Below are 17,935 nucleotides of genomic sequence, written 5' to 3'. Positions count from 1 at the left end.
TTTTTTTTTTCCAAGCAGTTAAATACATTTCTTTTTATGATACTCAATGACAGACGCGGTCACTTTCTTTTGAGATTATGGTATTGTGGTTAGTTTTTTAAATTGTGTTTTCTGTTGATAATTATTATTATAACAAATAATAATAATACATCTACCTTTTTTGTATTTTTAACGTGTTTTTATGTACTTTTTGTGTTTCTATTTTTAAATGTATTTCCGCAGAATTGACAAAAAGGAAGAAGAAAAATTCATTCTCATGAAGAGAACGTCGAGATCCGTCATCCTGCAGTAAATAGAGAGTGATGGTCCAATACTGATTCATCTGCGTGTCCATGTCAATTTCTGCTCTCGTTTATCAGGCTGCCCTTCCAGCATAATAAAACTGACTCTTTCTCTCTCTCTGAGTGTGTGTGTGCACGTGCGTGTGTGTGCACGCGTGTGTGTTCATATACTATTACAGCTCAAAAATAAAGATGAAATCATCAGAGCTGTGTGTGATCCAAGCTCGTATAGTTCAAGGCCAAATTTGAAATGGACACAGAAGATCACAAACAACAACGACGATAATAATAATAATAATAATAATAATAATAATTCCCGCTGCTGCTCCGTGCGTGTGTGCGTTGCTTGTTGCACTTCATCTATTTTAAATTTATAGAATAATAATGAAAAAATAAATACATATCAGGGCAATGAAAATGAAACTTTTTCCAATCGTTCTTTACCTGTTAATCTGTCTTTGGCAAACCTCCGGCTGCTCTCCATCCATGGGAAGGTGAAGTTGGCCGCGTTCCCCATCCCCATACCGGGCACAGAGGGGATGCCGGCTCCGATGCCCGCCGGATGCGCGGACGGGGGCGGATGAGGAGCGGCAGCGGCTGCGGAGGGCGGCGGATGCGGCGGCGGCATGGGTCTGTGCGCCGGCACCCGGATCACTCCACCCGCGCCTCCGCCTGTTCCTCCAGCACCACCCGCGCCTCCTCCATTCACGTTTACGTTCATGTTCATGTTCATGCTGACGTTCATGTTCATGTTGACGTTGTAGGAACCTGCCAGACCCGCCGCTGCCGCCGCCGCTGCCATGGAGCAGGCCGGGTTGTAGACGCTGTTGTAGCCGTTGCTGCCGTACACATTGGGGGCCAGTGCGTAATCCGGGTCTGCGGTCCGGTTCGGCAGCATACAGCCGCTGGACTGGTCCGAGCTGTTGAGGATCTGGTCGATGCCGAAGCTGATGGGTTCATGCTGCTGCTGGTGCGTCTGGTTCACCTCCTCGATCCCGGTGTGCTCCATGCTTTAGTCGGTTTTTGTGCTCGTCTTGTGATCAGGGATGTGAATTTCTCATCTGGTTCAAATATACACCTTGTGTTTCTGTGAATTCTGCACTACTATTCTGCTCTCTGTGTTTTTAGGCCTTTTCTACTCCCAGTAAACCAACGAGCCAGTGCAACCCAGTGCTGCTCTCCAAAACCTGGACATTATTTCTGTCCACATCGGCTGTTCCCTAAATTAAATGCCAGTCCGTAGAACTAAGAAAGAGCGTATCCATCTCCGTGCGCAGCCAAACTGAGAAAAAGAAGACCCTCACCAGCGGAACACCAGCTGAGGAGATGCAGGATGTTGATCCCCACTCTCAAACACAAATCCGTGATTTCTCCTTCCGATTGGAGGAGTTACTTTTCTCAGGAGAGACTCGCTGCGCTTTGTTTGCTCTTACTCTGACTGCCACAGGCGATCCATGAACGCGCAGACAAAAACAAATAAAAGAAAAAAAAAAGGAAAATCAAAAAGTCAAAAGAATTTAAAAGAGCAACTCTGATATATCAAAGTGAACAGTTGTTGGAGGCGAGCGGCGCAGAGACGGATCTGAATCTGTTCTGGAGCTGCGCGTTACAGCAGGTGAGTCCAGCCTCTGCGTAAAAGCTGCCATTCGGTCATCCAGCCAAACCTCCATCCACTCCTCCTCCTCTTCCTCCACTTCCTCCTCCTCCTCCTCCTCCTTCTCTTCTCTCGGGTAGGACAGTTGTTTTTGCTCTGATGTCTTAAAGAAACAGCATCTTTGATCTGCGCGTCGTTCGTGTTGATTTCTAGCGCACTTATTTATTTATTATTATTATTATTATTATTATTATTATAGAATATCGAAATACTTTATATGGTTATGTTAGCTATTTTTAGACTAACATTAAGCTTGCTTCTTGGCTAACATTCAGCACCTTTTCATGTTGGCTAAGTTTTAGCTATGCCTCGACTAGATTTAGGTATTATTTAGCATCTAAATTCATTGGAGAACAAAAATAAAGTCCTGGGCAAATGATTACATGTCATTGTAATTTTTAGAAGGCTCACAACTTTTTTTTTTCTTTTTTCTATTTTTAAATGCATTTTAAGCTAATTTTGTTATCTGCCTACAGCTACAGACACTGATTTGGACACATTTTTTGTTGTGTGGAAATGTATCTGTATTTAACTAGTTTTACAATTTCTTTTTGATATCAGTAATAATTAACATTTTTGTGCATTATCCTGTTAACTATGTGAATGAGACGTTCCCTGGCCTTGTGTGGTTGAGCACCTATCCCCTTTAATGTCTATGCACACCCCTGTGTTTTCACTATCATTACCATGATTGTAATTCCCCCTTTTTGGTGAGCAGCCAGTTCATCTATTCATTTGAATGTCTGTCAGGGAGGCAGTCTGTGCTGTCTGACAGTTTTAAAGTCAGTCCGGTTGAAAGCTCTTCACATGCAGGCCTCTGGAGAACCTTCTGCTTGATGAGATTTGCTGTGGGAGTCCTCTGCCACATATAAGAAGACTCCTGCTGATGTTGGACATGATTTGCCAGAGAACCTGACAGCAGATACAACACATAAACGCACCACTGAAACCGTGTTGTCTGATTTTTTCTTTTTTTTTTCCGTGTGTGTGCGTCCCCAGAGTTTTTCAATCCACACTCTCCACCCATCATCCATGAATGGACCATGAGAGGATGAGATGCAGATCCTTGGCTGGAGGATGGAAGAATGAACGTGTGTGTGCCATATATCAGCTGGACATGAATCATGAGTGTGTGTGTGTGTGTGTGTGTGTGAGAGAGAGAGAGAGAGAGAGGGAGGTAGTACATGTCAAGCTGGAGCAATAAGCTGTTGCACCCTCACACACACTGAAGCAATAAATCTTGTGATATTGATGGGATGTGAGCAGTAGACACAGGCCTGATTTACAGCCTCTGATTCAAAGGAAACTTATTATAAAGAAATGAAACAGCAATGTGGAATTAAATGGGATTTTGCAATAGAATAGATTAATAGATTATACATTTATATATATATTTTTTTATTTTTAGGGAATTTCCATTCATTTTGACTACGTAGGTTTTGGTTACCTCCCCTTTATTTTGAGCCAACGTTCGGCCATTATTGGCTATAGGGAATTTTAAATATATTGATTTTTACAATAATTACTTTTATTTAGCCAACTTTACTGAATTCTTGTGTATTACTTGGACAAACACTTAACTACTTTATGATTGGCTTTTTGCTACATTTTCCAATACTTTTGTCCAACGACCATCATACTAAACTTTCTATGGTTGAATAGATAGATAGATAGATAGATAGATAGATAGATAGATAGATAGATAGATAGATAGATAGATAGATAGATAGATAGATAGATAGATAGATAGAGTGACTGATTGATAATTAAACAAATAAATAGTTCCATCCAGTGTCCAGTTGTACAAACGCTGCTTTGCTGATTTGCACAAATTATTTAACCTTCTGCACCTGCAGCCTTGATGCAGAGATGGGCAGGGTCTCAATTCAATAAAGATGAAAAATGGCTCATAAAAAAAGCAGGACACGAGGAAAAACGAATTTAATATATCACCGTTTTTATTACGCACTTATTTCACTTTCTGTGCGAATAAAGATATCTCTCAACTGCACAAGGTGGCTAGAGGGAAGCATAAAAATCAATTGTGTGAATTCGAGGCCATATCAATAACGGTTCGAGGACGAGGACAGTGAAGAGTGTGGCATAATGCTGCCACTGCTGCTGCTGCCATTAGGCCTGTTTATATTTGTGCTACTGTGAAATGAATAGGCAGGAGAGGAGCCATCCAGCAGCACATCAGATCACTGACAACGTAATTGGTCGTTTATGCAAAAGCAGGAAGATGTACAAGCAGGAAGGTGGGAAATAATGTTTGAGAGCCTCTTCAGGGAGACACGTCTCTCAGCTGGTGATGTCAGCAGCAGGGATGGGATGGGATGGGGTGGCTGCTTGGACATGGCTGGGATACAGCTTACAAACACAGGGCTTTTTTTTTTTATTGGATTTAGGTCAGAATGGTTGTGCAGGACAGTCAGTAACATTCACTTTGGGGACCTGGACCTAGAATACAGTATACATTCTATGTATACTACAGTATAATACAGTAAAACAGTATAATACAGTAAAACAGCTCAAAATAAGTCTCAGCAGTGTCATTTCAAAAGGCCACTCAGCTCACATTCACACTACACTCAGTCTGTGCAGAATGGAAGGCTCTCTGCCAACAGCAACAGATAAAGCTGCAAACCTCCATAATCTTCTACGGTGATATCAGAGTCAGCTCTATTGAGACTGACAACCTGAGCTTTTGTGTCACTGAAGAGACACCAGACAAGTGTCTGCTGTCATTATTCTCCATAGTTTAGTCTCTTCATCACTGATTGGCTGCCATCAGCTGCTGTTGTAACGAAGCCTTTGGGACTAATTGGATGATTTTGGTCATGTTTTTGGCAATATGTTTATAATATTTTCAGAGAAATTAGTGCAGCAGATATAGTATTTTTTAAATTGCTGCATACAAAACAACATTTTACTTCAAAGGTATGTGTAAGTATACAGTAGAATTTCCCTTTTTCTTTTAAATGGAAACCTTTTGCTGCTGCACTGAACCAGTTTTCCCTTTAGGGTCATTAAACATTCACCTAATAAGCATAGCTGCAAATATAGAAGGAGATTAAGATTATCATTATTTCTAAATAAAGATCACTATAACTTACTGGGAGCGCCCACAATAAGCGCCCACAATAAAGGAAGTTGAAAAAAAAAAAAAAAACCCCAAAAGGAAAAGCCAATAAAAGCTGAACTTATAGGTTTTAATGCAAACGTGAGACGAGGCTGCTGCAGGATTGTAATCAGCAATTTTACTAATGCAATAAAAGCTCCCAGTGCCAATTAAGGTATAAGGAGAGAGAGCGAGGGTGGGGGTGGATGGGCGGGACGAGTAGCCTCTCTTCATACCTTATACAAACACACACACACATGCACACGTGCGCACACACACTCAATATGAAAGCCCCTTGCTGACTTTGCCCAGAGGCGTTGTCGATGGTTGCCGGCTGTGCGTGATGAATCGTCATCTCCAGGCGATGCTGCTCGTCTGGGTAATAAAGTACCAGCAAAGCGGGGACAAAAGGAATTTGTCACAGTTGCCTTCTCGATATATTAGTGACCTGCTGCTCGCTTTGGTTTTTATTTAAGGAGGATCAGGAGGTGAGGAGAGGAGGCAGGAGCCTGAACATGGGATTACAATGAAAAAGGAAGGAGAGCGTGCTGATAATGAGTCAGTAGAGGTTGGACTCAGGCGTTTATGGAGAGCATTAGGCACAGGAAAAAGTCCGCGGACCTCCTGCTGAGCCAACAAATGTGTCACACTGCTGCCATTTATGTCATCATTGAGATGTTGCCTCCTTAAACAAGCGCTGTCATTAAATACCCCAAAACGGTTATTGGACTTGGGTGTTTACGGGCGTCTGTTACGCACCTGCGCGACTCAGATTTAATCAAATAGAGACACGTTGTTTAACTGATGTAATGTTCCACCTTTAAAAATGTATTTTATTAATTACATAATTAGATTTGGATATAGGCTGTATTAATATCGCCAGGTAAAAGCCAGCCCAGAAATTGTTTAGGTGAAAATGACTGCTAAAACAGAACACAACAGAAATACTGCTACGGAGAATTGGGCTAACAAAAGCAAACCTTTGGTCAACCCACAGGAAATAATAAAGAATATATAATTCTATAATATAATTCATATAATTATGTAGCTATAGATTGTGAAAAATAGTTAGAAAACATTAAATATAGCTTGAAGATAACTAGAACTAACTACTAACGATTGGCCTAAAAAGCAAGAGGATAATAAAATTACCCTACAATAACATAACCTTAAGTTAAAGTCAAAATGGTCTAAAATGAGAAAACAAAATGTGGCTTAGGTTAGCCTAGCAATAGATTACAGTTAGCCGTTACATATCTAGGCCAAACATATATAAAAGCAATACAAATAGCTACATGATAGCAAAATATCCTTCTTAAAAATAAAAATCTTATAAAATTAGCTGAACATATATGGATACATTTGAATGTCTTAATTGCTTCATTCTGTTGCTATCCTTATAGTTAAACTGTCAGTGTCTTTAGCCTTTAGCTTAAACCCTGTTTTGTCTGTGAGCAGGTTTAAATCATAGTTCTATGACATTTACCTCAGCTGATAACGTTTTGTCTTTGTAACACCTTACCATCACCTTTCACTGTGTCCTTTATTGTGTTTATTTTTAAAACTCCTGCACCTCTCTAGGTTCTGTTGGGTCACTGCTTGTGTTGACAAAGCTGTACACCTGTTTAAATGAACAAATAAGTCATAATTTGTTTACAGTCAAACTAACTAATAGTCTGTGTAGAGAAGCTGAATAAATCAGAATAAAACATCAACTGCAACCTTGTCACAGGGGCACAGGCCTGGAGGTCACATACTTTGTTCAACTGAATTTTCAGTTTTGTATTTTTTTAAATTTCATCTTTAAAATATAAATTAGTATAATCTGTTTTGAGAATCTGAGCAGAAAATATTCAGACAGGATTCTGTGACACAAACAACTGTTGTTTGTGTCACAGAATCCCACTTGTGTTAGTGATTGTGTTAGTGTTTTTCTTTTACATACTAAATTAAAAAGTGTTGAAGAATAACAGATCAGATAAATGGTTGCTTGGCTGGTAAGCAACATATAAAGACAAATCTGTTTAGTTTTATATAACAAGTGAACCTTATCTGAAAATATGTTGAAGTTATCAATAAGAATCTTTTTTTTGTCATCTAAAAAATGTTTACTACTTTCATGCTGCTCAGTTCAGCCTCAAGAGTGGTAAATGTTTTTTTTTTTTATCACAGCTAAGAATTGCTAAAAGTTGGGAAAATAGTAATAGAAAATAATAAAAGCAGTGCTATAAGTAATTGATGCACAACAAATTGTTTTTAGAGTTCCATTGAATGTTAGCTGGCATCAACCAGCCAATGTCAGATGAAATATTGTTAAATTATTTGAAGTTATTAAATCTGACCCAACAAACACCTAATCATTTTAGATAAAAGATCAACATAAAGCGACACACAATTGTGAAGTAGAAGGAAAATTATACATGACTTTAAATTGTTTTTAGAAATAAAAAACTGAAAAATGTGGCGTGCAAAAGTATTCAGCCCCCTTTTCTCTGAGTGCAACCAGTTGCCTTCAGAGGTTGCCTGATGATTGCTGAATGATCAGCTGTTGACCTACTGATTAAATAGAGTCCACCTGTGTGTAATCTAACCTTAGTATAAATACACCTGTTCTGTGACAGCCTCAGACGTTTGCTAAGAGGACACTGGTCAGTGAACAGCATCATGAAGTCAAAGGAACACACCAAACAGGTCAGGGATAAAGTTGTGGAGAAGTTTAAAGCAGGGTTAGGTTATAAAAAGATTTCCCAAGCTTTGAACATCTCACGAAGCACTGTTCAATCCATCATCAAGAAATGGAAAGAGTATGGCACAACTGCAAACCTACCAAGACATGGCCGTCCACCAAAACTTACATGCAGAACAAGGAGAGCACTGATCAGAGACATAGCCAAGACACCCACGGTAACTCTGGAGGAGCTGCAGAGATCCACAGCTCAGGTGGGGGAGTCTGTCCATAGGACGACAATTAGCCGCGCACTGCACAAATCTGGCTTTTATGGAAGAGTGGCAAGAAGAAAGCCATTGTAAACTCAAGCCAACTAAAACTCAAAACAAACTGGGGTAAAAATTGGTAAAATGAAGCTAATGTTTATCCTGTTGAATCTTTTCTAAAATAAGCATGTGACACTTTTGTCATAATAGAGCATTCTCAGGACAAAAATATCAAAAAGGGTGTGAGAAATATGAAGTAGTGAAACCAACAGAATGGCTATTACAGAGTGGAGATTCAAGGGAATCAAATCAGAAAAAATATTACTATATTAAATGATTATGTATCCTAGGGGAGAATTGTGTGTTTTGCCGTCAGCTGTTAATAAACAAATGGTTCAATGGATGCCAGGGCTCCTTGGTTCTTTTAATTGAAGTCTGTATGAAGCCCATTCTCCTGCTGGGGTGGTGTCATTAGTCGCCTGTGTTTCCCACATTTCATCACTGCAGCAGTTTCCACACCCACTCACAGTGTCTGTTTACAAAAACATCAAGTCTACAACCTCGGACTGGAACCCTCAGTGCCTGGGAGTGGAACCTTTGAATATTCTTTGACAAAAGGCAGCATCTGACAGCAGCATCGTCCGGTAATGGACGTCTAGGCTGCTAAGTTGTCCGATAACAGACACATTTAACGTGACAGCTGAAATGATCCCGGACCTGAGTAGAAAAAAGAGCAAAACTTCTCCTGCCATCAAGGACATTAAAGATTAGAGTGAGGAAGCCTGTCATCCTCCAGCATCACTCAGCACCAGCGTCGGCAGCTTCTCCACCTTCCATCTGTGTTTGGCTTTCTGCTGCTATTACGCTCAATGTCAGAGAACACACCCACAAAGAAAACAACATTTGCCGTTGGAGACTGTTTGTTCCGGGAATAGAGACGAGGAACAATTTAATGAGAGGGTAAACCCTATCCCGGCCCGGATCATGTATATCTAACTATTGTACTGAGTTAAATGGTTGAGCTTTATCTTCACTGATCCTTTTCAATGTTTGTTGTTACCTAATAAAAACTCAGCAAATATTTATTATTTGCCTGACTCTAGATTGTAGGTTCCAAAAGCTTATTGAAACAGTACTCTTTTTTTATCTCCAGTGAATTAAATGTATGAAATGTACTGTATCATCCCCCTAAAAAAAAATAAACCTGTTAAAGGTAAATGATCATTTCTAGCGGGCTAGCAGAAATAGGTTCATGGACAGAGACACTGCCCTGTACTTGTATTTTCTTTTCTTCAATTGCAGTAAGTCCGGACAAAACACTGGGTGGAAATGTTTGATAATGTGGATAGTGGGATTACATGAATAGGTTCCCAGCAGTCACAACAACACAGTGAGAATCATCACAGAATTAGAGAGGGCGGATCAGGATCAGTTCACCTGACTGTTGAAAGGTATAATAATCCCAAATTGAATGTATGTTTTGCAGCAAGAGAAAATATAAAAATACGAGGATTGTGCCTTTGATTTTAAAAGTGTACAGCACCACAAACACAAGGCCCTCCGTACCCAGTTAGCTCACAGTTTGTGAACAACCATAGTATAACCACAGTCACCATAGTTTCACACATCTGTCTAAAAGTGTCATTTCTACTTGTCAGAGGAAGTCGTTACCACGTTCCATTAAATCCACCTACGGGCAGATTGTGCAACAACGTGAGTCACAAGACCTCGGTCCTGTGCGACCTGTTTGATAGCAAACAGATCAAGCCAGGATCATTCATTTACAGTGTCGTGCCAAATGTTTTGGCCATGAAGATTTTTATGTAAAGAAAAAGAGAGGCATATGATCTGAAGAAAACTGTCTGTGCAAGTGCAACACTGAAAGGCAGAAGAAAAAGTTTCATGTTTGGGAATGATGTGGGGATCAGCAAGGAGAATTTCAAAAATAGGTAGCAGCAAAACTATCATATGAAGCATAGAATTGAAAAAAATAATATTTCCAAGAAAGCTAGGTTACATTTGGCCCTGACTTTGGGATATTAATAAGTCTGTGATGTGACCTAATGTCAAGGGCCCTTCTAATCAAAATGCCAACCAGTCCTTAGGAACTTACAGTAAGAGGTTTGCTAAAAATGGAAAGCACTGGAATAGTTCACAAGACTGGAAAATAAATAAAACGTATTGAAAACATTCCAAAAAAACAACAACAAAAAGCCAAACCTGAACAAGTCAGATATAATTGTTTTAATGTGAACAATCATATGAAATAAAGTTTAAAAACTGAAAGTTTCCAAAGTACAGGAAGTGAGGTCAGAAATGCAGATTTAAAAATTTCTTGTCCGTAAATGAAAAAGGGATTAAAGTTTCATGCTCATGTTGCTCTCCATAGTCTATAAAATGTAGGAAAAGAAATATGCTCCTATCATTTCTACGGATCTTTTCTTCCATGGAAGAAGCATCAGCTTTATTGTTGGAACCTCAGAGTGTAGATGGATCCACTACACACACACACACACACACACACACACACCCCTATAAAGAAGCATCCGTGTGCTGCGGCGGAACCCTTTTGACTGAGAGTGTGGAATTACATTATTCTGCATTTGGAGGGTTCAGTCCTTGACTCAACGCCTGCCTCAGGGGAAAACCTGGCGCCTCCTGCCCGGAGCAGACGACTCGCAACTGGACTGGAGTGGAGTGGAGGAAGAAGGGAAGGGGGAGGAAGGGGATGAAGAGGAGGAGGTGGGTATTTATGTGTGTGTGTATGTGTGTTGGGGGGTAAAAACAGTGAAACAGATAGCAAAAATGGCTGAAATGCAGGCCTGGGACTGGGAGGTTGAAGGGTGTCATATATGCTGCTGCACAGAGGCCTCAAACTGGCAATCAATATACAGATTTCCATTCATATTGTTAATTTTTCTTTTAAGTAATTATTATACAAATAACTTTATTTGAGTTTGTTTTACTGCTTTTTACTTCTTCACTCTTTTCCTCTCGGGTTCAGTCTATTTATGCTGGGAGGAAGAGGGGAAAAAAAGAATTGACGCAAGAAAAAAAGGTAAAATAAAACCATTTCATTTCATTACTCCGCATCAGAATACTCTCGACTTCATCTTTGCCTCTTTTTCCTCCTCCTCCTCCTCCCATGCAAAGCGATTCATTTCTGCTCTTTTCCCAGCTGTTGGCCCCAGATAAACCCATCGATTAGACATCAGTTAGATTCTTAGCCTGCGCTTTATTGAGTAAGTTGGTGAACCTTAAAGTGAATTACAGGAACTGCTCTGCCCCTCCAGTGAACTATTTAGGCCAATCTAATTTACTTTGATAAAGCCACTCTATTTTATTTCCTCTGATCGCCATTTTCATCCTGAGGTTTGTTTGGTTTTTTTTTTGACTCTGACTCTGTAGTTGGAAGATTTATTAAAAAAATTTATTATTATTATTATTATTATTATTATTATTATTATTATTATTATTATTATTATTATTATTATTATTATTATTATTATTATTATTATTATTATTATTATTATTGTTATTATTATTATTATTATTATTAAGTAGTCAGACCTGGTTTGATTTGTGACTATAACTTTGTTACAGATGCTAAGTCAGTTATGACTGCAATAAAGCCCTCAGTGTATTTTCTCCTCCTGATCAATAAACTCTTCAGCAGACATCAATAACATTATAGATTGTATTATGCATTCTTCTTCTTCTTCTTCTTCTGAGACACATCACACAACTTTTAAACACGTTTATTGGACATAAAGTATAATCTATAAGTATTTTCTTTACAGAAAAAAAATCTGTTCCGTGTAAACACAAGGCTAAACTCACAAAATTAATATTTTCTGTCATTCTTTTTAATTCGTTGTCTTCTGCTTGAGTCATCATGTTGACAAGATATATCTCTTGTTCAATACTTTTGAGGTTATATATATATATATATATATATATATATATATATATACACACACACATATATATTTATATATAGAGATATATTTATATATCTATATATATATATATATACCATGGTAAACACATGGTAAACTAGCAGAAAAACAAACAAGGACACAATATACATATATATACAGTATATATATACATATAATATGAAAGCATTTTTTTTATAAATAGGTATACATTTTTATACAAATGATTGGGTATTTCTGATAATAAATAATATAAATAATATACAGTATATACAAACACACACACACACACACACACTGCTGCTGTCTGTGCTCCTCCACCGCCTCCTCAGCTCCTGCTCTCTGAGCTCCTGTTGTACACATGCGTCGTATTCAAGTGTAATTGGCCGTATCATTGGCTTTTGTCTTGTTTACAAAGCGGGCAACAGGAGCTGTAATTTAATTTCCTCTGCCGCATTGAGGAGCCACCAGCCGCCTGTCTGTCACTGCCTGCAGGCCCAGCTCGGCCTCCATCACCCCGGGCACCAGGCAGTGGAGAGAGGCCCCGGGGCCATTATAGAGACGGAGGGAGGAGGAGGTGGAGGAGAGACATCTGCCTCTGAATAAAGAAAGTGTATTTGAGTGATATACGGCCATGAGGAGCTGCCCCAGCACTGCCGCTCTCATGTCCCTGTGGTTTCATCTGACACAAACCTTATAATTTACGAGTATTTATTACAGTAATAATAGGCAGAGAAGGCTAATCATTAATAAAGAGGTAAATTGAAGGCAAGCTGCTGTATTTTTAGACGCTCATAGTCAGCATGGTTTTACATTTCCTCACAAGAACAACGTAGTGATCATGCATTTTTAACCTGTAATACTGCTGTTGAATTCCTCTCAATAATTAGGAACTGCATTATTTGAGAGAACGCAAATTCCATCATTTTCACATACTGATGAGGTAATTTGGTACGTTTATTAAGTCAATACAATTATGTTATATTACAATAATTTAATGTTTGTATTGTTTATGATTTGAAAAGCAAGTTATTTTGTTAAATGACAAATTATGATAATCAACTAGTGAAAGACCTATTTTCGGCCTGTTATTAAAAATGATTAATTACATCATAAAATGTTGGAGATTCACTAAATCCACTAATGTGTCATTTTATTTTAGAGTGGGATTTCATGTAAATAATAACTTAATATAATAATATATATAATTTACATAAATTTTAATAGAGACAAACAAAAAACCTAATAATAACATAAATCAAAAGGAAAATTATATTGAAAAAAATCCCTGTATATTACATACTAAAATAATACGAAAATGTATGTCGTAAAATCTTCAAAAATACAATGATATTTTATACTTATTGGACTTTATAAGATATTTTTCACTATGTATACTTTCTGTTTTATATAATACTAAATATGAAAATAAATGTAAATATACAACAACAGCACCTGACTGTTGGAAACAGTGGCTCATTTATTCTTTAGGAAAAACAGTTCATGTACCAGCTGAATTCATGAGGCTGAATTGATCCAAAGGGAGATATGCGCAGGAATAAAAAAGGAAGTATGTCATCATGTGACCTAAAAATACATTTTCCAGATAATGATGCTAAAGGAAAAAAAAAAACTATATTCTTCATTCATAGAGGAAACTACTGATTGATTTTCAGCTCATTCTTTATCTGAAAAAAAAAACAGCTCAAGAATTAAATCCTTCTTTATGAACTGGACTCTGGTTTAAATTTATTTTCCAGCAAGCAAAAAAGAAAAGACCAGAGTTTTGTAAATGAATCCTTTATTGACATGGTGCACATCTGAGGAAGAATAAAATGTGCTGTCTGTGTGTTTCTGTGTGTGTGTGTGTTTATGAGACCAGCATGGAAAGAGGGAGAGAGAGGGAGGGAGCTGGCACATTAGGCCTGAGGGCACATCATTATTAGAGAGCCTGGCTTCTCTTTCTCTCTCCTCCTCTCTCTCTCTCTCCTCACACCCTCCCCTCCCCTCCATCTATCCATCCAATCACAGTGGTGGGAGCAGGACAGACACAGGGCCGGCCCCCTCTGTACGTCAACATCGGCTGCACACGGGGCCCAACACTGCTGCTGCTGCTGCTGCTCTCTAATTACGCCATGATACAATGCAATAATTCCTCTGCAGATATTTCCCACATAAATTCATTTCACAATCCATTAAAAGATACGGCGGCTGAGATCATTTACATCGCAGCGTCCCAGTGAAACACCACCAAATGTGCCAGGTCCCCCCGGTTGAACGGCAACCTGGTAGGCATTAACTCAACATAATGTCTCACAAATTAAAGTATTGCTGGGGCTACCACCACGGCGTCAGATAAATGTGCTCTATTAGGGAGGCCCCAAGCTGTGAGCACAACAATTGATTGCTTGTTTGTGTTTTCATACGGCGTCGGCGAACACGCAGAGTGATGGATGAGAGCCCGCCATCTCAGGTTGCTCTTAGTTGATTGCTCTTGGTGGGTTTTTTTTCTCTCTCTCTTTTCTCTTCCTCTAATAGCAGTGTTGGTCAGTAAACACTGAAGGAGAGGGGGCTGATGGGAGCTGAACCTGGGACAGGGTAGAAGTGATTGCTGAGGCAGTAACGTGTTAACTGCACTGAATATTTTTGCTTTGGAAAATGTGTAAAAATTAATATACAAAAACCTGAAGAATACCCGGATCATGATTCTAAGGATGTTCATAACTGCAGTTATTTACGGTATTTAAAAAAAACCCAAAAAAACAGAATTGGCCAATCAGCACAGATATCCCAGTCCATTAGTCTCTGGGAATTCCCTTGAGCTGCTCCAGATAAATTTTGATTTTCTGTCATAGATTCTGGCTTCAGTTTTCTATAATTCCCTAGTGTTTCTCTTGTGATTTCCCAGTATTTAGGTCAGGGCCTTGGTCGGAGCATCATTCTGGCTTATTTTAAGGTCTTTGCAATTCACTTCCTGTCTGGAGTTTTAATTTTAAACAAATTTCTTGCGATGGTGAAACCATATGTATTTTTGACAAAATACATATATATATATATATTTACAATATTATTGGATTTTTTTATTTATTTTTTTATTTTATTTTTAGTGTGGAATCTTATTCCTCTACAACTACGACATGTTAGCAGGGTAAATAAAGTAGATTTTCACAAAGGCTGTTGTTTCATTACATTTCTTCAACTGTCCTCGTCTGTGTGTTGACACCACATGACTCCATGTTCCTCGTCTTTATCTCTGCTGCTGCAGCTGGTGTTGGGTTTTATTTTTATTTTGTCACTTGTCGATTGTTCATGTCTGTTTCCAACTCCGGTACGAGCTGACAAGACGGAAACAATACCCCCTAGGGTGGGATCGCAACAAACAATAACGACAGTTGTCGCGTTTCACTTGTAGTAAGGATTTCATCCATGGGTTTTCTTTGTCCAAAATATTGCGACAAGCTCAAATGAAATGACAAATGTCTTTCTCTCTGGTTTTCTCTCTCTCTGCTGGTGCTGTTCACATCAGTTATACAACATCTGATCTGTGTCTCAGTGAGAGAACACAACACTTCAGCTGCTGCCTCCTCTGAGGTTCAGTGTCAGGTTCAGTGTTTGCACCAAAAGGATGAGAGAGAAGAAACACGCGTTGTTCATTCTGTCACTCTGACTTCCTTATTTACACTCCTGTTATTTAAATAAGAATATCATTTCAGATTTCATTTCAGATTCTGTTGTTGCTCTCATTTATCTCTATGACAACACAGATAATAATAGAACGGAGAACAAAACATAACAGCACTTCAACTCTACCTTCCATCAGTGTCTCTTGGTTGATAACAGTCATTACTGTAATCAGAAGGTTCACTGATGAGTGTCCAGGTGAAAGAGTCTCTAACAGGATATTCCTGCATTAATTGACATTTATCTCGATCAGTCTCGTAGGTGCTGACCGCAGGTGCAAATGCAATGATGATGAGGTTGTTCTCCTCCTGTGTTTTATCGAGTACTTTCCCCCCTCCTAATGCCACCAGCCGAGCATTCATCCCCAACGACTCGTGCAAAATTCATAGCACACACAAAACCCCAAATTAACACACAAGGTTCCATAGTTGAGTTGAGTTTGAGGCAAATGAAACATATAACAGGAACTAAATACCAGCCCTGATTGGTTTAAGTGTGTTTAAGTGAGTTTAAGTTGCATAAGAGCTGCATCTTTGCATTGCAAGACACCATCACAACTGCAGTACGTGGTGTGGCCACTATGATGTGAAACACAAAGCTCCACACACAATTTGTATTAGGCATTTATATTGTTTTCATATTAATTCCACTTCAGGTTTGAGAGTGACACAGTTTTTAAAATTCCAGCCTGTCTGTGAGGTTTTCTTTATGTCAAGCTCCTAAAACGTTGAGTCTGGAAAGAGGACAAAAAATACAAGGTTTGGGTTTTTTTGGAAACAACGGATAATGATCACTTTCACAGGTTAAACACTGAATGCAGCAGCGTGGGGGAAAAGTGAAAGAAACAGGATGCATGTGAAGTGACCGTCTGCATTGGTCCTGAGCCTCCTCCTGTAAAGCGTTTTTTCTTTTTTTTTTTTTATCCTGGGCAAGCAAGCAGCCAAGAGCAGGCCTGGCTGCAGCGCCAGCCAAGACGGCTAATTACATTTTCCATCTCGACAAGAATGGAGGATCCCTTCCTATGTTATTAATCATAATGAGGGGAATATAATAAGCTACCATACATCATGCCGCTGACAGTCGTAGTTTGCCATTTGCAAGCCCAAGCATTCTTCTTCTTTTAATGGCCGTAAACTGGATTAATGTACGCTGTGTTCGATGACATAAATTGTGGATGAGATTTAAGGCCTTTTAGCCTCACCCACCAAGATTTTTGGAAGGAGATCAAGAACAGACCGGGGCTGGAAATCTCAGTAGGTGTTGTGTTTTTTACAGTGTGTGTGCATAGGATACTGGACTTGTGGAAAAAAAAAACAAGTCCAATTTATTGTTCACGGAACCTCATGACTAAACTGACTGGTATTAAATCTGAGAAAATGTAGCACATATCTATGAAGGGTGCGTAGGTCCATCAGTTTGACCCTAAAATAGTCCAGTCCACAGTAATTTACAGATACAATCTGGAGGAATTATTTTTTCAGACTTTAAGAAATTCCACCAGTGATGTTTGCTTTTTGTCTGTTTCATCAGCAGCTGCCACCTAACTGCAGCCAATCAGGTCAGAGGTTTTCTTTACTATTCTAAGATTGTTGTTTTTCACCACTGACTTCCTGACTGTCTCTGATTGGTTGTTAATCACACTCACCTGTGTCTTGTGCTCTGTTGGTCTCGTTTTGTCTCAGTTGTCACACCTGGTGCCTGGGTTGTACAGATCGCCATCACTCTCTCTGAGTTTGTGTGGGTTTGTTGTCACCATGTCACTGCTGGGCACACTCTACAGCCAGGTGTGTGTTTCTGTGTTTTGTGTCTCTTTGAGTTGTGTGTTTCATACGTCTGTGTTTCTCTGATCAGTTCTGCTCAGCTGAGTTGAACTTTGCTCATTAAATAGACAACTGAACTGAACTGAACTCCTGTGTAACCTGCTGTTCTGCATCTAGGTGGTGGTTCTGCACCTTCTGTTTAGATATTCTGTACCGTGTTTCTAATATGTATTTTTTTTATAATAATTTTAAAATTCTAAATCCACACTGAAAAATACATTTTAACACCTGTTTGCATTCTCCTGTCTATGTCTAATAAAAAAATTAAACTCTGACAAAACACCGTACAATGTTTCCATCCAGTATTATACAGTATGTAGGAAATGGACATAAATATAACACACAAAAAAAGGCGTGACAATTATGAAATAGTATATAGCCATTCATCTCACCTGGATGAATATAGCCACACCCTTTTCTTAGCAACGATCCAACAAAAACATTCCGGGGGAGCAAATCCATCATTGGCTGAAGAGGAACGTAAGACAGTGAAGCATCGTACGAGG

General features: G+C 39.0%; 2 protein-coding genes across 7 annotated transcripts in view; one reads left to right on the top strand and one right to left on the bottom strand.

The window, feature by feature from the left end:
- Window positions 1-1,888, bottom strand: part of tlx2 (T cell leukemia homeobox 2) — a 16,230-nt gene extending 14,342 nt beyond the window's left edge. For all 5 annotated transcript variants that reach the window (XM_025063269.1, XM_017039252.2, XM_025063270.1 and 2 more), the window contains exon 1: window positions 726-1,888. In XM_025063269.1, coding sequence (XP_024919037.1) covers window positions 726-1,290 — 565 coding nt within the window. In that variant the 5' untranslated portion in view covers window positions 1,291-1,888. The remainder of the gene's footprint in view (window positions 1-725) is intronic.
- An 8,014-nt stretch (window positions 1,889-9,902) lies between these two features.
- The window catches only part of adad1 (adenosine deaminase domain containing 1 (testis-specific)), a 65,049-nt gene continuing 57,016 nt past the window's right edge, over window positions 9,903-17,935 (top strand). For both annotated transcript variants that reach the window (XM_025063104.1, XM_025063103.1), the window contains exons 1-3: window positions 9,903-10,732; window positions 17,140-17,167; window positions 17,292-17,393. The gene's annotated coding sequence lies outside the window, so the exon portion shown is untranslated. The remainder of the gene's footprint in view (window positions 10,733-17,139; window positions 17,168-17,291; window positions 17,394-17,935) is intronic.

Source organism: Cynoglossus semilaevis, chromosome 15 (assembly GCF_000523025.1).
Source record: "Cynoglossus semilaevis isolate Cse_v1.0 chromosome 15, Cse_v1.0, whole genome shotgun sequence".
In the NCBI taxonomy this organism is placed as follows: Eukaryota; Metazoa; Chordata; class Actinopteri; order Pleuronectiformes; family Cynoglossidae; genus Cynoglossus; species Cynoglossus semilaevis.
The sequence above is the reverse complement of the archived record's forward strand: the minus strand, read 5'-3'. Positions and strand labels throughout refer to the sequence as shown.